At 42.6% G+C, this 27,178-nt stretch overlaps 1 protein-coding gene across 3 annotated transcripts in view; it reads left to right on the top strand.

Annotated features, from left to right (window-relative positions):
• The first annotated feature begins 1,052 nt into the window (after positions 1 to 1,052).
• Ube2l3 (ubiquitin conjugating enzyme E2 L3) overlaps positions 1,053 to 27,178 on the top strand; it is a 63,314-nt gene continuing 37,188 nt past the window's right edge. Inside the window, exons 1-3 of one of the 3 annotated variants that reach the window (XM_026401710.2) lie at positions 1,114 to 1,131; positions 17,735 to 17,787; positions 20,907 to 21,002. In XM_026401710.2, coding sequence (XP_026257495.1) covers positions 20,934 to 21,002 — 69 coding nt within the window. In that variant the 5' untranslated portion in view covers positions 1,114 to 1,131; positions 17,735 to 17,787; positions 20,907 to 20,933. Of the gene's footprint in view, positions 1,132 to 17,734; positions 17,788 to 20,906; positions 21,003 to 27,178 lie in introns of all 3 variants that reach the window. The other 2 variants (XM_026401709.2, XM_026401711.2) reach the window with 2 other exon arrangements.

Here is a 27,178-nt window from a genome sequence, read left to right as displayed (position 1 = left end):
CCATTATCACCTGGATTATTATAACAGGCTTCCAAGTGGCCCCTGCTCCCCTTTTTATCCCCCTACCCACCTCCATTCTCTAATCAGAGTCCTGTCCTTAGGTCCATACTTAAACCCTAAAGACTTCTCATTCATAGTACATGGAATAAATGTGAACCCACTCCCATTTCTTTTTTTGTACCAAGGATTAAACCCAGGGGCATTTAACCACCAAGCCACATCCCAGCTCTTTTCTATATTTTATTGGAGATAGGGCCTTGTTAAATTGCTGAGGCTGGGTTTGAACTCTCTATCCTCCTGCCTTAGCCTTCCCAGTGTCCGGGTACCACTGCACCCGGGTACCACTGCACCCGGCTCCCACTCCCATTTCTACTGGGCTTCCCATGGTCTATTACCTGCCTCCTTTCTTCCCTTTAATCATTCTTACTCTACTGTGACCACTCAGACAGTCTCAAGGTCTTTGCCACCCTTAATTCTCTGCTTGAAATATTCTTCAACCTTTTCAGCTGTTCTTCCTATTCTTCAGGTCCCAGCATCGGCTCTGAAGCCAAAAGCCCAGCCTGGAACTGAATACCTCTGCTCTTAGCTGGCAAATGACCTTGGGCAAGTCCCTGGCCCTGTTACTTTCCTGCCACATGGGGATGTTATTTATAGGGTGGTTTCCAGTATTAGAAAAAAATTAGTAGGTTCCAGTATTAACTACTCTTATTTAAGCTATTTCTTCAGTGAGGCTTCCCTGACCTCTCAATGAAAAGTTGGTCCCGACAGTCACTTTCTCCTTACCCAGTTTTCATTTCTTCACAAGGCTTAGCAGTGCCAGAAATAGTCTTGGTTATTTAACTATTTTATGTAAACAAAACAATATTTATTGTGCATCTACTATGTGTCAAGTACTGTTTGTAATTGCCATGTAATTGCTCCAAGAAGACCGGTTCATCTGTGATTACCCCACCAATCCAGTTCTCTGACCCCCACACAGTAGGAGTTTCGCTCAGCAGGGGCAACCCGCTTCGCCCGCCCCTCCCCCGCTCCAGGAAGTGCGGGGGCTCCAGCCGCCCGGCCGGCCGCGATGCATTCTGGGAAAGCAGCAGCACCAGATCCAAGATGGCGGCCAGCAGGAGGCTGATGAAGGTAAAAGCCATTCTCCGGCGCCGGCCGGGCGGGGGGCGGCGTCCCGTGCTCGGGGCTCCCACGGCGGGCCGGGGCTCCTCGGGGCGCCGCAACCCGGCCTCTCTTCCTGCTTGACCCTGCCGCCCCGCCGAGCCGCGTGCGAGTTGAGGAGCTAACCGGGCCGCCTAGGCCGCAGCCTGGGCGGGATCGCCAGGCCGCGCTGAGAACCGCCGCCGGCTCCTCCGCCCAGCCTGGGGCGTTCATGCCACCCTCCTCCTGGAGCCCGGGCGGGTCCCTATTTTGGCGGCTGTGGCCTGGGCTGGGGGCGCCGCTGATGCCAGGACCGGGCTAGGAGGACCCAAACCCTGCACTTGCGGGGAAGGCCCGAGACCCGAAGTGCCGGAGACCCGGCTGGGAGCCCGCGCTGCGGAGCCGCCCCGCCCTGAGCCGAGGTGTGCCGGACGGGGAGCCTCTCTCCACTTCTCGAGAGGCCGGCAGGCTGGGAGGCCTGGGCTGGGGAAGGAAGGAGGAGGCCAGGCGGCCAAAGTTAGGTCAGTTTGTTGGTGGGTCGTTTGAAATTGCTCTGGGTCCTAGCAAACTGTCGCCTTGTGACTGCAGAGTCACACAGCGGGCTATTTCAACTCTAGGAAGGCTTGGGGTCGGCCCCAATCGTGCCTCTGTTCTCCTTCTAGATTTCCTTCCCTATTCCCCACTTAGTCATCCCCATCTCTTTTTCCTGATGAAGCAAAGTGCCATTTTTTGGGGGTGGGGTGGGGGTTGGATTCTGTCGTTCGAATCAAAACGGGCCAAAGTTTATAAAAATAACTTAGTACGCGCACTTTGGATCTTGAATGCACCGGGGTGCCTTCTCCTTAATTGGCTCCTTTGATGAGGAACACAGGTGGTAAATTGACTTAGTTTGCTAGTGGATTTTCCGACGTCCTCCTGAGCCAACCCAGCCAACGTTTGTTAGTCTGCTGCCGGGTAGTGCCAAGGAACTGCAACCGGGCCGGAAATACAAAAGGTCCAGGACCTACTTCCTAAAGGTGCATAAAAAGTTGAGGCTCATCCTGGGCAGACTCTTGGTAGAACTAGACATTGAATTTTGAGTTACAGCCTCTGGGCCTTCCTTCATTGGGAATGTTTCCTTTCTTCACTAAGGGCTAGAGAGGACATTTAACTTTATAAAATTGGAGTGGAATTGGGCACAAAAGAACAATCAGACTCCAGACCTCTCCTTATCTTTTCTGCCAGTGACACCACCATTCCCCTAAATTAAAGTATTATTATTCATTTATTTCCCTACTTACCAAATGAGACTTGCAAGTGTGTGACTTGCTTCCTAATCTTACTAAATTACTTGAATCCGTCTACCCTCCTCTCTCAGGTGCCCTCTTGAGCCACTCCTTCCCTGGACTTCTTTTCTTGGACACTTGAGTCATTTTTCTAAAGCAAATACTTAATCCTTTCACTCCTGTTAAGAACTTGCATGGTTTTTTTGCCCTCAGCAGTAAATCTTTTTAAATTTTTTTTTAATATTTATTTTTTAGTTTTTTTAGGTGGACACAATATCTTTTATTTTACATTTATGTGGTGCTGAGGATCCAACCCAGTGTCTCAAGCATGCTAGGTGAGCACTCTGCCACTGAGCCACAACCCCAGAGCTCTCAGCAGTTAATCTTAACTTCGTGGCTTGCCAGACTTTTCTGGCATTTCTCTAAGCAATTTGTTTAACTTCACTTCTCATCCTTTGGTTTTCCACTACTCCTGCACCTGATAGCAACAGCTACCATTTTTCCAGCTTTTACACTGTACCTAATATTCATGATCATATTTAATCCTCCCTGAGAAGTAGACATTTTCCCCATTTTGTAGATGAAAAAAGGGAATGGAGAAAGATTCCTTGGCTTGCCTAGGCTGCTTAGCAAGGGTGAGAGTGAGCTGTTCTGTTTGATTTTAAAGTTTGTTATGTTGTCTCCCTTTGCACATAGTATTTGCTGTGCTTAAGAAGGGCTACTTTCTCACTTCTTCTTTCCAGGGAGGTTCTAGGTTCAGCTCCAATGCCAGCTACTTGTGAGCCCCTATCCCTCATCAGAATGAATTGTTTCCTCTTCTGTGTGAGCACTGAACTTATTTTATGTTTCTGTTTGAGTATTGTCATAATCTGAGGTTGTCTTTCCTGCACTGGGTCTGAATTTCTGAAGGGCAGGGATACCCAATTCATCCCAGTATCCTCTTGATCTGTCTCAATTAATTCAGTTTATCAGGGGCTATCAGAGGTCTGAGAGAAGATTAGTTCCACAGATCTTTTCTTGTGTGTGTGTGTGTTGGGGGCGTTCAGAGCAGGGGTTGAGTGGGTACTAGATATTGAACCCAGGACCTTGTGCATGCTAGGCAAGCAGTCTACCATTGAGCTACATCCCCATTCTTTTATTTTTTATTTTTTGGTACTGGGGATTGGACTCAAAGGAGCTTAACTACTGAGCTACATTCCCAGCCATTTTTTTTTAATATTTATTTTTTAGTTTTCAGTGGACACAACATCTTTGTTTGTATTTGTTTGTATGTGGTGCTGAGGATCGAGCCTGGGCCGCTACCAGAGGAGCCAGATGAGTGCGCTACCGCTTGAGCCACATCCCCAGCCCCTCCCCAGCCATTTTTATTTTTTTATTTTGAGACAGGGTCTCACAAAGTTGCTGTGGGTCTTGCTAAATTGCTGAGGCCAGCTTTAAACTTGCAGCTTTAAACTCTGCCTCAAGTCTCCTGAACTGCTAAGATTACTGGTGTGTGCCACCATGTCAGGCCCCATTCCTTTTTAAAAATTTTTAGACAGCGTCTTGCTAAGTTGCCCAAGCTGGTCTCAGATTTTTGATCCTCCTGTCTCAGTAGCTGGGATTATAGGAATGTACCACCATATCCTGCTCTTTTTTGTGTTTTCAACACTAAATTTTTTTTTTTTTTTTTTAAAGAGAGATTGAGAGAGAATTTTTTAATATTTATTTTTTAGTTCTCGGCAAACACAACATCTTTGTTGTATGTGGTGCTGAGGATCGAACCCGGGCCGCAAGCATGCCAGGCGAGCGCGCTACCGCTTGAGCCACATCCCCAGTCCCAACACTAAATGTTAGTGTACTGTCATTTTTGTTTTATGAGGTTTGGATAGATTAGGAGAGTTACCTAAAATAGAATAGTATAATGGTGGAGAGATGAGGCACTATATTTCCTTGGCTCCCAATCTCAAATTGCTTGTCTCTTGTCATTTCCTACTTCAGGGCTACATAGGAAGGAGTAAGTCCATTTTTAAAATTCAATAGGAGATTTCTGGCTATATGCTGCTTATCATTTCTGAGAGCCAGTATTTAAGCCTGTTTAGTTTAAAAACATAAAAAAGGAAAGAATACTTATTGATGCATGTTGGTCAGCAGTTTTTCAGTAGTTGAGGTGGAAATAATAAAGGGAATTTTGGATGGTGAAAAATTGGAATTTAGTGAGTACCTTATGCAGAGAAAGCAAATACATTGTAGATGGTCACATTAACCAGGGTTGGTGTAAGGTCCAGTGTCTGATGCAGGAGGATTGCTTGAGCCCAGAATTTTAAGATCCAAATAAACAACTGAAACCAGGATTTTACAAGACCTTGTCTCAAAAAATTGTGTCAAAAAATTAAAAGGGGGGCTGGGGACGTGGCTCAAACGGTAGCGTGCTCGCCTGGCATGCGTGCGGCCTGGGTTCGATCCTCAGTACCACATACAAATAAAGATGTGTCCACCGAAAAACTAAAAAATAAATATTAAAAAGACTCTCTCTCTCTCTCTCTCTCAAAAAAAAAAAAAATTAAAAGGGCTGGGGATGTAGCTCGGTGGTAGAGTCCCCCTGGGTTCAATCCCTAGTACTGCAAATAAGCATAAATAAATAATAAAAATCAAGTGGTTTGCATATATTAGTTTGAGAAGTTATTTTAGCCCCCCCTCGCCCCCCTCCCCCCCCAGATTGAACCCAGGACCTTGTGCATTCGAGGCAAGCATTCTACCAACTATTTCCTCAGGGTGAGAAGTTATTTTAGGCAAAGTGAGTACAATAAATAGTCTTTAGTTTCAAAAACAATAACCAAAAAGATGAACTTTTTTTTTTTCCCAGAACTCTTTTAAGGGATTACAATGTTAATAAAACATTAAGTACATTTTAATTTGCACATAGCTAATTCAACATTGATGGCAACACCCAGATTGTAACTATTGCTTCACTCAGGACAGGGAAATAGCTACAAAGCCAAAAATTAAACCTCTATGCATGGCTTAGAAAAATTGATTGCTGTTTGATCATTTATTTGTTTGCAGTCTCACACAGTACACATTTCCTTTAGGAGTCCTCTCATTGAGTAACTTCCCCAAGAAGGGCTTTTCTCAGAGGGGAAATTTGTGAATTTAGAGTAAGGGAGGGAATATTATTATTATTTTTTTAATATGTTTTAGTTGTAGGTGGACACAATACCTTTATCATTTATTTTTATGTGATGCTGAGGATCGGATCCAGGGCCTCACCCATGCTAGGTGAGTGCTGTACTACTGAGCCACAACCCCAGCCCTATTTTATTAGTGTTTAATGGCATAATTGTTAAGATAAGGAATTGAGAGTTGAAACATCCTTTTAATGCTATTTAATAATATTCACTCAGATTTCCATATTGTTGTACATGAGCACATGTGAGTGAGTGGGAGGAGTCACTAAATAGCAATTCATTCCTTGCAATTAATTTTATTAAGCAATGAACAAGTTTGCTCTTGAGTACAGTTTGTATTCTTCCAAGTTGGGTAATGAAGACTATAGAGAAATGACTGTGTCTAGTAGTTTTGTTAGGAGGTAAGGGGAGAGCCAGGCATGGTGATGTGCACCTGTGATCCCATTTACTCAGGAGGCTGAGCCAGCTGGACCAACAACATAGTGAGGCCTGTTGAAAAAAAAAAAAAGAGAGAAGTTTTACCGATAAAGTTATACCAGTATAAATGGCCTGAGTCTGTTTTGGAAGTGGATTTTAGGTTTTTGGGAATTGAGAAAAGCATTTGTAATTTTTATCCTAAAGTCATGCTTTCTTGTAAGTTGGGACTAATTCAACTTTCCTTAATGATATTCTTTGTAAATGTTTTTCTATGGAAAGAAGATTGGTACAGGTACTGGGAAAGAACATATAGTTACTTATTGAAACATTTAGTTGGGACTTTTCCTTAAGACATATAAAAGAATAAAATCACTTGTCTCAGAATAGTGGGCTTTTCCTAACCTTGTTTCAACTCAAAATTAAGAAAGAGGGGCTGGGGAAGTAGATGAGTGGTAGAGTGCTTGCCTAGTCCACGTGAGGCCCTGGATTTGATTCCAGCATTGCAAAAACAAAACGGACTAAACAGACCCAAAGTAAATTAAGAGGCTGTTGATTTCATGTTATTAGATGAGGTCACCTGAAAGTATTCTTCTTCTATTGTGAACTATCACAGTAAATGTTCAAGACATAGTTGTCTTTGCTACAACAGTAAATTAGGAATTAAAATTTAGAGAGACAGATATGCCTTTTGAGCCTAGTTCCCCTGCCCCCCCCCCAAGTGCACCCAGGAGCGCTTTACCACTGAGCCACATCTCCAACCATTTGCCATTTTTTTTTAAGAGAGAGAGAGAGAGAGAAGAGAATTTTTTAATATTTATTTTTAGTTTGGCGGACACAACATCTTTGTTTGTATGTGGTGCTGAGGATCGAACCCGGGCCGAGTGAGTGAGCTACTGCTTGAGCCATATCCCCAGCCCTTGCCATTTTAATATTGTATTTTGGGACAGGGTCTCTCTAAGTTTCTTAGGGCCTTACTAAGTTGCTGAGGGCTAGCCTTGAACTTGGAGTCCTCCTACCTTAGCCCCCCTAGTCTCTGGGATTACAGGTGTGTACTACTGTGTCTGGCCCAAGCTTAGGTTCTTGTATCCAACTATGTCAAGAGTTTTTGGTGAAGCTGGGTGTGATGGTGCATACCTTTAATTCCAATGACTTAGGAGGCTGAGGCAGGAGGATTGAAAGTTAGAGGGCAGCCTCAGCATTTTAGCAAGACTCTGTCTCAAAAAAAAAAAAAAAAAAAAAAAAGACTGGGAATGTAGCTCAGTGACAAAGTGCCCCTGGCTTTAATCCCCAGCAAAAAGTACTGGGAATATAGCTCCTGGTAGAGTGCCCCTGGGTTCAGTCCCTACCAAGTACTACACGAAATTTTTTTTTTTCCCCTTGAAATGGTACATAGACCTGAAGGCATATGAGATTCTGAGCTCTTTCTGTGACTCCTTCTGATCCCTTACTTCTCCTCCTGTCTTGTTTTACTAAGTTTAGTGGTCTACTTGTCTACTCAGTAGCCTAAGGAAAAAAAACCTGTATAGCTGTCTAAACCCTTTCCTCTTATCTCTATTCACCTATTAGATTCTTCTGAACTATACTATCCATGTCTGTTCTCTGCCTGTCTTCCAACTATTCTCATTGCTGCTGCTTAGTTCAGGCCATTCCCATCTCCATGGTCCACCTGTATCAGATTCCTTGCCAGTCCGCCTATCCTCTGACCCACAGAATTCTTACATAGCAGTCAGTCAAGAGTAGTGTATTCTTTGTGGAGCTAGAGAGGAATGCATATGCCCAGGCTTTGTGCTCAGAGATTGGGACTGAATGCAGCATAGCAGGGGTAAGACTGGGATTCAGGACTAACAAGTCTACGTGTCCACATCCTTAGCATGTTCCTTCAAGGTCTGATCTCTTCAATTTTGTCTCTTCCCCACTTGCCTGTGAAATCCCTTAAACATGGCATGCTTTGTTTATTCTGAAATTTTTTTTGGGGGGGGGGTGGTGGTGGTGCTGGGTATTTGACCCAAGGGCTTTAGGCAAGCACTCTGACATTGAGCTATATCCCCAGCCCATCCGGGTCTTTTGATTGAATCCAGGGGCACTCTATCACTGAGCTACATCACTAAGTCTTTTTGTTTTGAGGCCGTCCTCAAACTTGTGATCCTCTCCCCAAGAAGCTGGGAGGGATTTTAGGCATGCACCACTGCATTCTGTGCCAGGGTGACTTCTTGTCCTTTGAGATTCCATTTAAGGGGCATCTTCTCTGGACCAAGCCCTTGAATGGTCAATGAGGAAGAAAAACAGCACATACCTGGAACCAAGAAATTCTGATCTGACTGGGGTGTGTGCTGTGTGCTGTGTGTGTGCCAATTGAATGGTAGACTACAGGGGAGAGAAAGAGACCCTCCTGATATTGAGAAGGTGGTAGAACACGGCCTGGCCCTTCAAAATGAGTAGGGTTTTGCTGGGTATGGTGATGTAAGCCTGTAGTCCCAGTGGCTCTGGAAGCTGAGGTAGGAGGACATGGACAATGTGGACAGTGGCCCAGAGATGCCCTGAGGAGTCCCAGAAACTGTGTTTACCAAGTCCCCCAGACAGGCAGCCTGCTTCTGACCTTGTGCTGTTCCCTCATTGAGTTTTAGTTAGGCTTGCCCTTGAGGTGATTTTCAGAAGCACCAGGGAACTGGCCTGGTTTTGCCCTAGGTTGTCATGTGCATCATAGCTGGCTTCCTCCAGAACTAGGAGTCTTCTGCTTATGAAGTCAGTCTTGGCAGGACCAAGTTCTCTGGAAGGGACATTATGGAAGGTTTAGGTTCTGTAGCCTTTAGGTTTCATTTGTACCCTTCAGGAGAGTGGTCCTTCTCATTTGTTTTGCCTGTGTGATTCTCATCTAGCTAGCCTGGAATGTAGATAAACCTAATTCTCCTCAGTAAAAAACGTGTAGAATAGGGACCTTCACTCAGGGCAAAGGTTTTGAAAGGAAGACTGATGCATAGTGATTAAGAACTCAGGTTCTGGAGTTTGAATCCTGGGCCTGCTGCATCTTATCTGATTGATCCTAAGCAAGTTACTTGACCTCCCTGTGTCTTAGGTATTTCATCTATGTGTGAAAGTTAAATGAGTTAACATATATCAAGTGCTGAGAAGATTGTTTGATGTATACTAAGATATTTGTAGATGTTATTATTGGGAGTGAGCAAGTCATGTTCTAAAATAGTGAAATTTGCCTGGCAGAAATGGAGAATTTGGAGGATTAGTAAGAGACGCTGCTGAAAAGGTAGGTAGAGGCCAGGTGGGCATGAGCCTGCCTGAATATGACCTCACTACTCTGGCAGAGCCCGTTCTCTTAGCCAAGGTGCTCTTCTATCTCTGGAAGTACCTATCCTGTAGGATTGGTGAAAGAGTTACTGTGATCCCAGTGACTTGGGAGGCTGAGTAAGAGGATCCCAAGTTTGAGGTCAACTTTAGCAACTTAGTGAGGCCCTATCTCAAAATTAAAAAAGTCTCTGGATTCAATTCTCAGTGCTTCTCACCCCCCACCAAAAAGTGAGCCAGCATGTACAAATTTTCTTCCCTTCCCTCAACCCTCTTTCTTTCTTTCTTTATTAGGGATTAAACCTGGGGTGCTTTACCATTTTACCATTGGCTTATATCCCCAGCTCTACCTGCCTTTGTTTTGATACTGGGGATTTAACCCAGGGAGGCTTTACCATGGAGCTATATCCCAAGCCCCCAGCCATTTAAAAATTTTATAAATTTTTTTTTATTGTTGTTGTGAATGAAAAAATTTTATAAATTTTAAGACAGGGTCTCATCAAGTTGCTAAGGCTGGCCTTGAATTTAATCGTGCTGTCTCCCAACTTGCCAACCTCCCAAGTTGCTGGGATTATAGGTATGTATCATCATACCCATCTTCCTAGCACTTTTTATTTTGAGACAGGGTCCCCATTAAGTTGCTGAGGATCTCATGAAGTGTTCAGGCTGGGGTCCTCCTGCCTCAGCTTCCCTAGTCATTGGGATTATAGGCATGTTCCACCATGTCCAGCTATGTATAAGTTTCTTTGTTTAAAAATATTTACTGTGGGGGCTATCCCTCTCCCTGCACAGTAGTTTGTCCAGTGTTTTACTTTGGACACAATATCTTTATTTTGGGGCTGGGGATGTGGCTCAAGCGGTAGCGCGCTCGCCTGGCATGCATGTGGCCCGGGGTTCGATCCTCAGCACCACATGCAAACAAAGATGTTGTGTCTGCCGAAAAACTAAAAAATAAATATTAAAAAATTCTCTCTCTTTAAAAAACAAACAAACAAACAAACAAAAAATATCTTTATTTTATCTTTGTGTGGTGTTGAGGATCGAAAACAGTGCCTCGTACATGCCAGATGAGTGTGCTACCACTTGAGCCACATCCCTAGCCCAATGTTTTATTTTATGTTATCTGTAAATAAAGGGTCTTTATTTAAAAAATTTTTTTTTCTTTTACAAAATTGATATGCTTTTGAACTCAAAATGTGCCTTCCTGTTATCTCAGAATCTCACCCTGTTTTTTTCCCTTCCTGACATGAATATATGTCCAGTGCAGTAACAGTCCTCCTTGTGTACAAAGATGTGCTCAGCTTCAGTGGAAGGCAAAAGAGGAAGGTGTGAATGAGGGAATGAACCCTTGAATGAGTTGTTGCAGTCCCAGAAGTAATATTGTTGCCTTTTGTCTTCTTTTTTAACCTTGAAGCAGAAAGTTAAGAAAGTTGCTTCTGTTGGCTGTTCAGTTTATCCTCCTGGCTCCTGCCACAGTCTCTTTAAAATTCCAGAACTTGGAGAGCAGTACACACTGATGGCCCCAGTTTATAGATGAGATTACTATGGCCAGCAGCAGAGCCAAGTCCACTGCCCAACTGTGCGGGCTCTCAATGTCATGCTCTGGTTGTATAGATGATTGCTTTGGTTTTTTTTTTTTTTTTAAAGAGAGAGTGAGAGAGGAGAGAGAGAGAATTTTTTTTTAATATTTATTTTTTTTTATTTCTCGGCGGACACAACATCTTTGTTGGTATGTGGTGCTGAGGATCGAACCCGGGCCGCACGCATGCCAGGCGAGCGCACTACCGCTTGAGCCACATCCCCAGCCCAATTGCTTTGGTTTTTAGGGAGGGATAAGGTAGATAGTAGGAGGATTCATTTCAGAGTAGGTGGTTTTTGTGTTTTGTTTGTTCTGAGGGCTTTTTGTTTTGTTTATTTTGAGGTGCTTAAGATTGAACCAGGGTTTCACATACACGTGCTCCACCACTGAACCAAACTCCAGCCCTGTTCCCACCCACCCTTTTTCCTGGTACTGGGGATTGAACTCAGGGTCAGTCTACCAAAAAGCTACATCTCGAGCCCTTTATATTCTTTTGAGACAGGGTCTCCTCAAGTTGCCAAGTCTGGCATTGAAATTGGTATTCCTCTTGCCTCAGCTTCCCAAATTGCTGAGGTTACAGGTGTATGCCACTAAACCCAGCCCTGTTCTGTTTAACAGTCTGGGTCTGTAATGATTATAGTTTTCTGTCCATTATTATCCTGTCAAATTTTGCCTCAACCTTCTTAGCAGAGGTTCAGCAAAGGGGTACAGTTCTGTTTTGACACCCCCTAGCCTAGAAAGCACACTTACAGCCAAAGAAGATGCTAATGTCAAAGCCAGTGTTTGTGATGGGGCTCCTCTCTTTCTGAGAGGCGACTTGTGGGTGGGCAAGAGGGTGTAACTCAGAAGGTGAATGTCTTCTGAGCCTTTTCTGAGGTGGTTTGTGTTTGTTTTATAACTCTTTTGTAACTCTTGGTATGAAAAGTTAACAAAGCAACCTAAATTTACAGAAGGAGTTACCTTTTTTTTTTTTTTTTTTTTGTGGTGCTGGGGATTGAACCCAGGGCCTCATGCATGCCAGGAAAGCACTCTACCACTGAGTCATATCCCCAGCCCTATGTGTTTGTTTTGTTGTTGTTTTTTAAATATATATTTTTTAGTTTTAGGTGAACACTATATCTTTATTTTATCTTTATGTGGTGCTGAGGATCGAACGAACCCAGTGCCTCACACATGCTAGATGAACACTCTACCATTGAGCCTCAACCCCAGCCCTTGTTTTTTTTTTTTTTTAATATTTATTTTTTAGTTGTAGTTGGACACAATGCCTTTATTTCACTTATTTATTTTTTATGTGGTGCTGAGGATCGAACCCAGGGTTCCGCACGTGCCAGGCAAGTGCTCTACCGCTGAGCCACAACCCCAGCCCCAACCCTTGTTTTTAATGCTGGGGTTGTGTTATCTGTAAATAAAGGGTTTGAACATGCTAGGCAAGTGCTCTACACCCCCAACCCCCACTACATGTTTTATACAGTTTCTTTTCTGCTTACTCATTCTGTGTCACACTTTATGTCTCTGGTTCTGTTTTGGACAGACTTGAAGAGACTGGTAAGCCCGTCCTTAAGGAGCTCTCAGTCTGGTTGAGGGATACTGGATTTGGGAGTGTGTAATGTAGGTCAAGAATGCCAGGCACACCCATGTTCAAATGGAGACAAAAACACATTCTAGGAGTGAGACTTGTGAGAAGCTGTCTGTGTGGAGCTGGTGCCAGAGCCTGTTCAGCTAGGGCCTTGGACATGCTTGTCTTGGGATGTTGTAGGCAGTACCTTCCTTCAAGCCTGTACAGAGGGTTCTTTTTAGTTACATCCTCTTTAAATGACCTCTCCAGGAGTTACCTGTTTGGAGGCATTGATAGAGTAATAGGGACCTAAGTTTAAATATTGATTTTTTTTTCCCAACTCATTTGTATTGTTACTTTGAACCCATGTCCTGATATCTACAAAAAGAATAATGAAATGACTTCATAAAGTTTTGATAATAGGTCCGTATATCAATTATGATAATAAACTAAGTATAAGATAGCTAGCTAACACATTCCAACCTATGGAAGAGGTCATGTGTTGTCATGAGTCCTGTCCCCTTTACTGAATATTAATTCTATTTATTATTTTTTGCAGTACTGGGGATTGAACCCAGGACCTGTACTAGGCAAATATTCTACCACTGAGCTATATCCTCAGCCCTATTGAATATTAATTGAAATGAGATTTGTAGATTTGCAATGTATGGAATCAGGTTAAAGTCATGATTTAGTGTCTTTGCTCATGGTTGCATTGAATAAGCCTGGAAAACTTGTATTTCTGCTAAAAGTAGTCGCTTTGAATCACACAGAAGTAGAAATCTGCTATTTCACATTATTATTTCCTACCAGTTGTGTAGCTGGTATTTGATAGTGACACTGTGCTTAGATTTAAGGCAGCTTTGTGTAATTTTCCTCAGACATCTGGTTTATCTGCCAGAATTTGTTTTGGCCAGTCAAGAGGAGCCTAAAAACATTCCTTATTCAACATAGACACTTACTGATTTACTATGGAGAACTAGGGAAATTACTGTACATGTTCATGTTTTTGTCGTTGTAAATATTGATATGTGGTATCCCAGAGCAAGCTAAACTGTCCTAGGATCCTACACAGGAAACAGAGGCACCTGCTAGGCTCATTTTTTTCTCCATCCTCCTCACAATGGGAGTTGAACTGGGGGCATTCTACCATTGAGCTACATCCACAGCCCACCCAGGGCCCTACCTACCTTTTTTCCTTTCTCTTTTTTAAGTACCAGGGATTGAACTCAGGGACACTCAACCACTGAGCCCCAGCCCTATTTTGTATTTTTTTTTTTTTTTTAAGAGACACGGTCTCACTGAGTTGCTTAGTGCCTCACAGTTGCTGAGTTGCTGGGATATATAGGTATATGCCATCGTGCCCAGCTGCTCTGCTCATTTCTTTTCTTTCTTTCTTTTTTTTTGGTACAGGGGATTGAACCCAGGGTTGCTTAACCATTGAGCTACATCCCCAACTGTTTTTATTTTTTATTTTGAGATAGGGTCTCATTGAGTTGCATAGGGCCTTGCTAAATTGTTGAGGTTGGCTTTGAACTCTTGATCCTCTGCCTCAGCCTCCCAAGCTGCTGGGATTATAGGTGTGTGCCACTATACCTGGCAGCATGTTGATTCTTTTTTTTTTTTTTTTTTTTTTTAGAGAGAGAGAGAGAGAGAGAGAGAATTTTTTAATATTTATTTTTTAGTTTTCAGCCGACACAACATCTTTGTTTGTATGTGGTGCTGAGGATCGAACCTGGGCCGAACGCATGCCAGGCAAATGCACTACCACTCGAGCCACATCCCCAGCCCCAGCATGTTGATTCTTAAGCAGGAATACACATTGCAGTCACCTGGGAAGCATTTCTAAGACACAGGTGCCCAGCCCACTCTTGAAGTTGATGTGGTGGGACCTGATACCAGCTAGTCTCTGTCCTTCTTGCCCTCCCCCACCCCATCTCTCTGCATGTGGAAGTTGAACAGTCCCCCAGAGGCTCCAAAACTTACTCTGGACCTAATCATGACATTAGAAAACTCTCTAACTCATTTCCTGGTTGCTTGCTTAACCTGTTGATTTCTTCCCTCATGTGTTTCCCACACTTGATCTTATCTCAAGGTTTTCTGTATCCTTCATGCAGAGCCTCTTCTATGTAGCTATTTCCTTCTGGGGTCTTCTGGGCTTCACTCACTCTGACCTAAAGGTGCCTAAAATGTCATTTGTTAGCTCTTCTAACTCAGATCAACAGCCAAGGAGGGACTTTAGACTTACTTTCTGTAGTTCCTCTAGGGACATATTGCTTCTTTTTCCATTTAACAAATATAGTGTGACACGGTAGTATTGAATATGCTTGTTTATACTCAACAAGAACCCTGGTATTGAAATGTGCTATTCCTAGTGTTGGTGTAACATCAGAAGCATCTCTCACTTGGCTTCTCTGATATATATTTTGAGGGGGAAGAATCATTGAGTACTTTGGATTTGTTATCTTTTTTGCTAGTACTAGAGATTGAACCCAGGGGTTCATTACTATGAATTATATCCCTACCTCTATTTATTTATTTATTTTTTTTAGGTACTGGGGATGAGACCCAGGAGTATCTACCACTGAGCAGTTTCCCTAGACCTTATTATTAAAAAAAAAATTTTGTAGTTGAAGATTGACAGAATGCTGTTAGTTTATTTCTTTGTTTGGAATCGAACCCAGTGCCTCACATGTATTAGGCAATTAGGCAAGTGCTCTGCCACTGAGTTACAGCCCCAGCTCCTCCTTATTTTTTGAGACAGGATCTCACCAAGTTGCCCAGGCTGGTGTTGAACTTTGGATCTACTTGCCTTAGCCTCCTGAGTTGCTGGGCTTATAGGCATATACCACCATGCCTAGTTTGTGTATTTACTTTGTTTATTTATTTAGAGAATACTTTATTTCTGTAATCAAGCATAGGTAAGACTTTAAAATTTAATACAGTGTATTACCCCTGTACAGATGGGAAAATATTATGTATTTGCATTTGAGATAGGATCTTGTTAAATTGCCCAGGCTTGCTTTCCACTTGCAATCCTTTTGTCTCAGCTGGGATTACAGGAATATACCAACACACCCAGTTTTTCTGATTTCTTTTTTTTAAACCCATCATATTCATATTCTCTCTCTCTCTCTCTCTTTAAATGCTTATTTATTTTTTAGATGTGGGTGGACACAATACCTTTATTTATTTTTATGTGGTGCTGAGGATCGAACCCAGGGCCTTGCACATGCTAGGTGAGCGCTCTATCACTGAGCCCCAGCCCCCATCATTCTCTCTCTCTCTCTCTCTCTTTTTTTAAAGAGAGAGTGAGGAGAGAGAGAGAGAGAGAGAGAGAGAGAGAGAATTTTAATATTTTATTTCTTAGTTTTCAGCAGACAAAACATCTTTGTTTGTATGTGGTGCTGAGGATCGAACCCAGGCCGCACGCATGCCAGGCAAGCGCGCTACCGCTTGAGCCACATCCCCAGCCCCTCTCTCTCTTTTTAAAAAAAAAATATTTATTTTTTAGTTGGACACAATATCTTTATTTATTTATTTTTATGTGGTGCTGAGGATCGAACCCAGGGCCTCACACGTGCTAGGTGAGCGCTCTGCTGCTGAGCTACAACGCCAGCCCCCATCTCTTTTTTAAGATATATTTTTATAGTTGTAGTTGGACACAATTATTTTATTTATTTGTTTTTATGTGGTGCTGAGGATTGAACCCAGTGCCTCGCACATGGTAGGTGAGCTTTCTACTGCTGAGACACAACCCCAGCCCTGATTTCTTAAAAAAGACTTTGACCATGAACTAGTTAGTAATCACTGGCCCCTGTGTGGTTCTTAAACTTGGACTTCCATGGGGATTATGTGAGGAGATTTTGAACAGTCAACTTTCTAGGCCCCATAGAAGAAACAGATTTTTTGCTACTTTGACAAAATGCAGATAGGTAGATCCGAGTTGGGTGATGAGTGCCGATTCTGCACTGCATGACAATCTCTTACTCTTCTAGCTGCCTCAGTACTTGAAGCAGTGGACTTCTGCAGGGGTTTCAGGGCCCAGCTTTCAGGTAGTAACCCCTTTCCTTTCTGCACACTCCACACTTTGCCACATGGTTGGCATATGGGCATCTAGCTTGCTGAGCTGGCGTATAGGGAATGGGCTGTTCCTCTTTTTAAGAACTGTACAGGGCTGGAGATATGACTTGGTTGGTAGAGTGCTTACCTGGCATGCACTAATCCCTGGACTCCGTCCCCATCATTTCCCAAAAGAAAAACAAAAACTGGGCAGCATTTCTGGCTCGGAAAGGGATCATATTTTGGGAAGCATTACTGTCTTCCTCTTCTTCCACTTGTCCTGGCTGGGAAATCTGCTGTTCTTTACCAGGAGAAGGGACTAGCAGGGTTCTGCTTTCCTTCAGGTCTCTCTCTTGGTTTGTCAGCATTGTATCATCAGTTCTGAGCAGTTGACCCCAGGCTGCTTCTGGTTCTGAGCAGAACTGAAAGGAACCTTTGTGGGAGTATTTTTTGTAAGCTCCTGTCAATCTTGGCTTTGGTCTTCTTGTTTTTCTTAGAGCTGGGCCACTCTACATTTTTTCTTTGTCAATTCCTTTCTTCCACTATTTGTAATAACCTTTATTTTATTTTATTTTTTTTAATAGTAGGTGGACACAATGCCTTTATTTTTATTTATTTATTTTTATGTGGTGCTGAGGATCGAATCCATGCCTCATCAGTGCTAGGCGAACGCTCTGCCACTGAGCCACAACTCCAGCCCTGTAATAACCTTTTGAATTAAACCTCTTTGACTTTATGTGGTTTCTTTAAATTCCTTCCCCAATTCTTCATTATCAGGACCTTTCTCAGTTATTGTTTAAGGGTTTGTCATCTTGAGTGTCATATTGACTTTTTGAGTCTCATGCCTTCAGATGGAATCTATTTTTTCCCTAAATGAGTATTGAATTCATCTTCTTTAAGTTGTTTTCCTCAATGTAGGAGGCATGATTGGCATTTAGTGGACTGAACATTTTTTTTCCTGCATTGCCATTTTGTGCAATGCAGGACTTTTAGCATCTTAGCCAATGCTAGGTCCAGTGATTCTCAGCCAGGACTCTAGAGGACGTTGGGAAATCTGGGTGGGGCAGTGTCACAATGCCTAGCATCTGTCTCAGGCAAGGCTCAGGATGCTTAAGTGCAGAGTTAGGATGCTGGTGACACCCTGTTGAGAAACTCTTTACTATGGGTTGTTCAGCATTCCCAGAAGATGACAGGACTTGTTTGTTGGTTTCTCTCACTTCTGCCTTTTAATCAGTTCTTCCTTATTGGTTAGAGTTATGCAATGGAGCTTGCCTCTTCCTTGGGAGGACTTAACTTGACAGCAAGGTAAGTTGAGAGTTTATCTGATAACCCTGCTTTGAATTCCCTGAGCTTCCCAGCTTAGCCCTCTTTAGTGTTGCCCTTTCTTCTGTGACCCAGGCATGTGGCTTGCTCAGAATTGCTTTTATCTTTGTTTATGCATCTGCTTGATATCAAAGTACCTATAGGTGCTCTCCCTGCACCCATGCCCACAGGTTTCTCTTTTTTTTCTTGAGGAAGATACAGTTTTTCACTGCCCTGTTACAATTGAGTTCATCTTGTGATATTTTTGTAATTCTTGTGAGATTTACCTTCTTGTGTTTTTCAGCCGTAATTCACAATGTTGGTATGTAGAGTTCTGAAACCATTAAGTTTATTGATTAAGATTTGCACAGTGGCACACAACTATAATCCTGGAGGCAGGAGGATTGCAAGTTCCAGCCCAGCCTCAGCAACTTAATGAGAGCCTGTCTCAAATAAAAAATAAACATAAAGGACTGGGATGTGGCTCAGTGGTAGAGTGCCTTTGGGATCATTCCCCAGGTCTAGGGGTAAAATTGTTTTCTCCCATGATATCTTCTCCTTTGTTTTTTCTTTTTGTTTTTCCTGGTTGTCTAGTTTCAAAGTTCTTTCTGGCATATGTATACATATTTTTTCTGTCTGTATTTGGTTCAAAGCATTTTTTTTTTTTAAAGAAAGAGTGTGTGAGAGAGAGAGACATTTTTAATATTTATTTTTTAGTTTTCGGCGGACACAACATCTTTGTTTGTATGTGGTGCTAAGGATCGAACCTGGGCCGCACACGTGCCAGGCGAGCGCGCTACCGCTTGAGCCACATCCCCAGCCCTGGTTCAAAGCATTTTAATAGTTTAGTATGACCCAGGCCTTACTGGGGGTTATGATATCTTCTGTCCCTAGCTAAGAATTTTAATTCTAATATCTTTTTTTAAAATTTTTTTATTTATTTTTTAGTTTTCGGCAGACACAATATCTTTGTTTTTATGTGGTACTGAGGATCGAACCCGGGCTGCACACATGCCAGGCGAGTGTGCTACCACTGAGCCACATCCCCAGCCCCTAATTCTAATATCTTGAACCAAGGACCAAAAAGCCAAAATATAGCTTTGATACTCAGAGAATACCAGGTCCTTTTTTCCTGTTCCCCTAGGAAGGCCTGCCTTCTTAGCCATTTACTAACTTAGTCGTTAAGCAAATGTTTGAGCCCCATCAAGAGCTAAATCCTGGCACTGCTGGGGCTTTCTGGTCTCTGCCTTCCCACCTGCCCTCCTCGAGCTGATATTCTATTTGGGAAGGGAATGGGGCTGGTGTTGGTGCAAGACTTTTTTCCCTTCTTGAATCTGCCCAGGCTTCATTATCTCCAGTGGAGTGTTCTGATGAATCTCTGGCATTAGCAAAAGGACCAGGCAACAGTTGGCAGGTTGAAGTGGTCCCTCAGGCTTCATGCTTTCTCTATAGGGGAGCCAGACCACTTCATCCCTCATTGTAGAGTAGATCTTCTTAGTGCTAGTTCTTCCAAATGGACCTGTCCCTCAGTATGGCAGTGCCTCTGCCCTCCTTGTGCTGCTTGTTAAAAATCTTTATGTTCAGGTTCCATCTACACTTGTTGGACTAGAATTTCTGGATCTGGGTCCAGGTTCAGGTGATTATGGTGGGCACCAGGGATGGGAGAGGGGTTTGACAAGTAGTGAGCAACCCTGTGGGAAGACACTGTGCCTGTTGCTTGCCATAAAGTACCTATTCCTTGCATTCCTTCAATACATTCTCCTCCGCGGCCCATTCTGGGCCAAATCCTCTTTACCCCAACTAAAGAACCTGTAATTGGCTTTGGTTCCCCCTTCCTCAGGAATTGTTCCTTTCATGCCTATATAGCCCCAGTGTGCCTTGTAAATTGCTGCAGAGCAATTAAGTGTGGGGTGCAGAGGATCTTTTGAGCTTGAAGATATTGGACCTCTGAGCTATCCTGAGCCATGACTGTGCACAGGGAGAGGCTTTCCTCATTCTAGAGGTTGTGTGGGCTGGGTCAGAGAGAAAGCAGCTTGGTACAGGAAGCAGAGCTCAGTGGGGGTGATGCTCAGAGTTGCAGAAGAGAAGATATCTGAGATGTTGGGGAGGCTGTCTTGCCAATGGGCAGGAGACTGGGTTGAGGCAATGGCAGGAGGGGCACTCCAGTTATGTGAATATGAAGGAATGTTGGTAATGTGATGGGTGGCTGGGAGTGTGCATATGGGATGGCTTGGGTTGTGAAGCCTGCTGGATATTCACATGAGGTGTTGAGGAAGCAATGGGAAATGTTAGGCTGGTACATAGTCAAAAAGCAGTAATAGACAGTTCTAAGCACATCTTAGACAGGGTCCTAAAGTATTTAATTGCAGTGGTTGTGCTTTCTGGGTGAAATAGCATTTGTCACATTGACTATATACATGCAGTAATAACCTGATATTTTTAAAGATTCCTGTTGCTTACAACATAGTTTCTCTTTCATTGTCTGCAGCTCTGGGTCTCATTTCCCCTCTGAGGCAACTGAAGAAACCAAGCCTTAGTGAAGGTTTCCTATCCCCGTCCCCATCCCAGTTTGTATGATGGTCTCTTTGCTTATGCTGGGATGGAGTCCTGAAATGCACTCATGGCAATGTGTAGGAAAGTTTGTGGGTGTGCATTTACCTTTGGTTGGCTCCTAGTACACAGTTTTATTCATCTTTATATTCTTAGCATCCAGTGCCTAGTCAGTGCTTAACGAATCTTAATTGGAAGAAGTTAGGTCTGTAGCATCTCAGGTTAGCCCCTGCTATGTGTCTGCTAGGTGCAGGGTGTTGAGAGTATTTAAATAGGCATGGCCACCAACCCAAAGAAGAGTTGGTATATCTGTAGACATATGATCACCCCCGTTATGCTCAGTGGACTCACCGAGGTGGGGGCTTGTCTTGGTCTGGGACAGGGGTAGAGGCAATGACCTCACAGAGGGTTGGGCTCTGTGCCTCCTTAACCACCCTGGTGTGATCTAGTCCTCAATCATATTTTGTCATTAGTGGTGTCATCACCTGGTTTAATTTGAGGGAGTCAGGAGGGATCTTAATATGTGGTACTTTCCCTGATTTGATATCCCTTTATGCTTTGTTAATCAACAGGAGCTTGAAGAGATCCGCAAATGTGGAATGAAAAACTTCCGTAACATCCAGGTTGATGAAGCTAATTTATTGACTTGGCAAGGGCTTATTGTTCCTGTGAGTATTGAACACTTCCACTTCTTATCAGATTATTCTTTCAGGTGGTGTGTGTGCTGTTGGGGCTATCTCTGTGCTCCTAAAATACGCTTGTAGTCTGGGTAGCCCACACATGCACAGAAGTGGGCTGTGACTCTGGGCTCTTGAGGAGATTTCCAGCTTTGTACTAGTTTTCCAAAATTCTGGGGGGTTCCAAACTTTGCAGATTTGTGGTAATATACACAGGGGAGAGGAGTATGTATTTGTGCTCCTATTCTCTCCTGTCTTCCCTGGCTTCTGGATGCCTGGCCCTATTTATCGGGACAAGACCTCCTTCTCTGGCTTCTCTTAATAGAGGGTTGGTATTCCCATCTAGGTCTTCTTTTGCTTTTCCCCTTCATTTTGCATCTTTCTAACTTTCTGGACACCTGTGTTCCAGGCTTTATTTCTGGTACCCTCCAAGAGGTGCTTCCCATTTATCTCAGTCCTTATTCCTAACTGACCACATTACCTTCACTGGCTTTTCTGGGGTTTTGCTTTCAATGACTACCCCCCACATCCCTACCTCCCCCTGTCTCAGGGACTTCTGACTCAGAGACTTGGGCTTCTCTTAACAATAGGCTTTGCTTTGGCATTATTATCTTCTTGTCTCTTCTTTTCTCCATTCTTTGATCCCTCACCCCTTTGGAGACTTGACCTGTGCTTAACTCCAGGATGCAGTTCTCATTTCTCCCACCTTCCTGAAAGTACTTCACACCAAGCAACTGGCCTCCCTCCAGTTGTTATACTTCTGACCCTTGCTTGCCTCCCAAGCTTTTAAACCTTTGGCAGTGTCTCAGCCCAGTCCTGTGGCCAGTGCACCATTCTTTGCTGATCTGCCACTGCTACCTCCTCACTGTTGAACTTGGGTCTTGTTAGTCTCTACCTTTCTCTTCTGTTTCTGGGGCTCTGCTTTTTCTAGCATCAGTGATTATCTTCCTGTACACGAAAGGTTTCTACCTCTGTCTCACTCCTTGCCTTCTTGGAACTGCACTGTTTGTCCATCAGGTGACTTCAGTTGGGCAATATATAGCCTTTCAGGCACCCAGCCCACAACCTCATCCTTCTGTAAGAATGCTCCCCTTCTTTTCAATTCTTACAGATCCACCCTTCTTCTCTCTTCCTTTTTTCCTCCACTTTTCCCATCTGAGCCTCAGGTGCTTTCCCTCTGTCTGATATTGTCCTCTTATTGTTACATATAATTGTTTCTTGTGAGAGCTTGGATCCTTTTCTAAAGCAGAACATAAAATATACTTACTGTAGATGCTTTCTTGGTGCTGGTTCATGCTTCTGTTTTTTTTAAAGCTCCTGAAATTTGAGTGGCAAATATTGGGTTTGTAGTTTATTCTCAGTCATTTGGATAACTAAGGAAAGATAGTTTTGGAATTTTTAAATGTGGGAGCTTTTAGTCTGGTTTTGAAGATGAGTGCTTTGAATTTTTTGAGACTTGAAGATGGTACAGCTGAGGGCACAGGGTGGGTGATCAGGAAACCCTGGATGGGAGGGACTGGCTTGTGACTATAGCCCTTGCCTGCCATTATGATCTGTTAGGTGCTGAGTAGAAATATAGCTAGGATCTTGTAATCTCTTCTTCCTTTTTCTAATTGAGATTTTGTATTCCACTGATAAAAGAAGTGAACAGCTAATCTATGGCTTTTTTGGAAAATGATAAGAATCAATGGAATATGGTTTTAAATGACAAGGCTAGGGTGGTGTGCTCACCATGTGAGCTCAGTAGCCTGAGAGCCCACAGGCCAGCTTAAGTGTAGATTGCTTCAGAAGTCTCTGCCACCAGCTCACTCCAAGGCCTTCCTTTGGTTTCACACTGGTTGAGCCTGTGGAACAGAGGGCTAAGGGTCTCATTAAACCAAAGTTAGAGAGACTGGCTACTTGAATTCTAATGTGCTTGGACTGAGGTTCTGGGGAGTATCCCAGGCCAAAGCTGAGCCCAGGGAGAGTAAACTACAGCCAGACTGCTCTTCCTGCTCAAATTGTACTCTTACCATTTCCCTCTCACTTGCCTTCTATAATTATTGCCCAGGTCCCCTTCGTTGGCACCAGCAGCATTTCAAGGTAGCATTTTTATTTTTATTATTATTACTCTTTTTGGTACTGGGGATTGAACTCAGGTGTACTTGACCACTGAGCCACATCCCTAGCCCTATTTTGTATTTTAAGTAGAGACAGGGTCTCACTGAGTTGCTTAGTGCTTTGTAGTTGCTGAGGCTTCCTTTGAACTCACAATTCTATCGCAGCCTCCCAAGCTGCTGGGATTACAGGTGTGTACCACCACACCCGGCAGCATTTTTTTTTTAATATATATTTTTTATTTCAATGGACCTTTATTTCTTTAAATGTGGTGCTGAGAATTGGACCCAATGCCTCACACATGCTAGGAAAGTGCTACTCTCAAGGCTGAGGCAGGACCCAAGGCTAGGCAGGAGCCATAATCCCAGCTCCTCAAAGTAGCATTTCTTCCTTCCCCAGAGTTGACATTCTTGGCTGCTACCTTCCCTGAGTTAAAGGAGGGCCTTGAGTCTTCCTGCATCCTAGGGGCTAGGCCAACATGGTAATCTTTTACTCCAGATCACCTGAGGTCTGTTGAATTGGGGTGAAAACAGAGCCAGCTGATAAAGCAAGGCAGCCCTGCCACACCCTACCTCAGGCATTTATATCAAGGTGCTGGTTGGGAGCTGCTGAATAAATCTTTGGCTGCAGTGCAGGGAAAGGGAGAGCAGGTGGAGGAGAAGTGAGAGATTCTCCCTAGAGGCACTATATTGAGACCATGATAGTTTAGATTTATTCTCTTTATTTTATTTTGTTTCAATACTGGGGATTGAATCCAGGGCCTCACACATTGTAGGCAAGCACTACCATTAAACTACTTCCTCTGCCCTTTTTATTTTTTGAGGCAGAGTCTTCTTCAGTTGCTGAGGCTAGCCTTAACTTTGCAAACCTCCTGCCTTACCCTCCTGAATTGCTAGAATTACAAGGCATGTGCCATCATGCCCAACTGTTTCATTAATTTTTATTTATATATGTATATTTATATATCATATAAATATATTTTCTTATTTATATATAAATATGTGCAAATATTTATATGTAAATAAACTGGGCAAGATGAAATACATCTATAATCCCAATAGCTTGGGAGGCTGAGGCAGAAGGATCATAAGTTCAAAGCCAGCTTCAGCAATTCAGCAAGGACCTAAGAACTCAGTGAGACCTTGTCTCTAAATAAAATACAAAAAAGGGCTGGGGGTGTGGCTCAGTATTGGTACCCCCCCCACCCCAAATCTATATCTGTATTTTATTGCTGGGTGCAATGATATATTGTCTGTAATTCCAGTGACCCAGGAGGCTGAAGCAAGAGGATTGCAAGTTCAGTACCAGCTTGGGCCACTTAGAATCTACCTCAAAATAAAAATGTTAGAAGGGGCTGAGGATGTACCTCAGTTGCAATGGTAAATCTCGGTTGGATTTGATTCCTAATACAAAAACAAACAATCTAAACATATTTGTAAAACCATTGCTACTATTTCCAAAATATTTTCATCACCCAAGCAGAAATTCTACCTATTAAACAACAACTCTTCATTTCCCCTATTCCCCAGCCCCTTGTACTTCTGTGATTTTTGCCTATTATAAATATTTCATATAAATGAAGTAACATACAATATTTTTACTTTTATATGTGTTTTATTTCACTTAGCATAATGATTTTTTATTGTTATTTTTAGATATACATGACAGTAGAGTGTATTTTGACATTGTACATACATGGATTATAACTTAGATTCTAATTAGGATCCCATTCTTGTGGTTGTACATGATGTGGAATTTTGCTGGTTGGTGTATTCATATATGAACATAGGAAAGTTACGTACAATTCATTCTACTTAGCATAATGTTTTCAAGGTTCATCCATGTTGTAGTATGTATCAGAACATTATTCCTTCTTATGAATCATTAATGTTCCATTGTGTGGATATACCACGTTTTGTTTATCCATTCATCTGTTGGTAGACACTTGGGTTTTTTCTAGTTTTTGGGTTTTTTGAATAATGTTGCTATGAACATTGGCATGCAAGAATTTGCTTGTGTTCCTGTTTTCAATTCTTTGGGATATATATGTAGAAGTGGGATTGCTAGATTATATATTTATTCTGTTTAATATTCTGATAAATCGCCAGATTTTCACAATAATAACCACACAGTCTTACATTCCAGCAGTGAATGAGGGTTCTGACTTCTCCACATCCTTATCGATACTTTTTCATATTAGAGCCATCTTAGTTGATGTGAAATGATATCTTATTGTGGTTTTGATTTTCATTTTCTTCATCATTAAGGATGTTGAGCATTGTTTTTGTATTTTGTATTCTTTCTTTTTAAATTTTTTTTTTAGTTGTAGATGGACACAATATTTTATTTATTCATTTTTATGTGGTGCTCAGGATTGAACCCAGTGTCTCACACATTTGAGGCAAGTTCTCTACCACTGAGCTACAACCCAGCCCTGTTTTTGTATTCTTATTGGCCATTTGACTGTTTATTTATTTAATTTATCATGGTGCTGGAGATCAAACCCAGGCCCAGCAAATCTTTTTTTTTTTTTAAACACTGAGCCACACCCCCAGCCCTTTTATTTTTCATTTTGAGTCAGGGTCTTGCTAAGTTGTTTTGGGCCTTGCTTCATTGCTGAGGCCTGCCTTGAACTTGAGATCTTCCTGCTTCAGCCTTCTGAGCTGCTGGGGTTACAGGTGTTTGCCACTGTGCCAGGCCCCAGCATACCGTTTTAAAGCTGGTTGTCTTTTGTTGAATTATAGGAGTTCTATATATTTCCAGGATATTAAACCCTTATCAGATAAATGATTTGCAAATATTTTCTCCCATTCTAGGTTTTTTTTTTTTTTTTCCTGTTTTTCTCTCTTTAAAGCTGTTTATTTATTTGGTGCTGCGGATCAAACCTTGCTGAATTGCTGAGGTTGGCCTCAAACTTGCGATCTTTTTGCTTAGACCCCCAAGTTGTTGGGATTATAGGTGTATGCCACTGCACTCTGAAAATTTCACAGTTTTGTTTTTTAATTTGAGTTTTATTTATTTATTTATCTATCTATTTGTTTATTTTGTGGTACTGGAGATTCAACCCAGGGGCACTTTACTACTGAGCTATATCATAAACCCTTTTAAAAAATGTTTTATTTTCAGGCAGAGTCTTGCTAAGTTACTGAGGTTGAACTCAAACTTGTAGTCATCTGGGCTGGGGTTGTAGCTTAATTGGTAGAGCATTTACCTTGCATGTATGAGGCATTGGGTTCAGTCCTCAGCGCCACATAAAAACAAATAAATAAAATAAAATTATTGTTTGCTTGTAACTAGCAAAAAAACTCTTTCAATCATCCTGCCTCAGCCTTGAGAGTAGTTGGAATCATAGGTACTCACATGCCTAGCTAAAATTTTTTTTTGGGGGGTGGGGGTGGGGGAAGTACTGGGGATTTAACCCAGGGATGCTTTTCCTCCTGAGTCACATTCCTACCCTCCCCGTCCCCCCCCCCTTTTTTTTTTGAGACAGGGTGGGCAAGGTGGAGCACACCTATAAGCCTAATAGCTTGGGTGGCTGAGGCAGAAAGGATCATGAATTCAAAGCCAGCTTCAGCAAGTTAACAAGGGTTTCACTGAGTTGCTAGCACCTCACTGTTTGAGGCTGACTTTGAACTCGCTATCCTCCTGTCTCAGCTTCCCAAGCCTCTGGGATTACAGATGTGTGCCAGGGTGCCCGCTGAGGTTGCATTTAATCTTGAGATCACTTTAGGTATTTTTTAAGTTGTTTAGTATCTCATTAAGTTGCTAAAGCTGAGTTTGAACTTTTGATCCTCCTGCGTCAGCATCCCAAATCATTGGAATTATAGGCATGAAACACTGCACCCGGGAAAACTTTTAATTTTTATTGAAACCCTATTTATTTATTTTTGAGGCAGTCTTGCTATGTTTCCCCAGCTGATCCTGAACTCTGGGGCTTTAAGTGATCCTATTTCCTCCTCTACCCCCAAATAACTAGAACTTCTGGTGTAGGCTGCTTAGGTCTGATTTTTAAAGAAACTGTTGTCATAACATGAATTCATGTAGATTTTCCGATGTTTTTTTCCCTAAGA

This window comes from Urocitellus parryii, chromosome 3 (genome assembly GCF_045843805.1).
Source record: "Urocitellus parryii isolate mUroPar1 chromosome 3, mUroPar1.hap1, whole genome shotgun sequence".
In the NCBI taxonomy this organism is placed as follows: domain Eukaryota; kingdom Metazoa; phylum Chordata; class Mammalia; order Rodentia; family Sciuridae; genus Urocitellus; species Urocitellus parryii.
The sequence above is the reverse complement of the archived record's forward strand: the minus strand, read 5'-3'. Positions and strand labels throughout refer to the sequence as shown.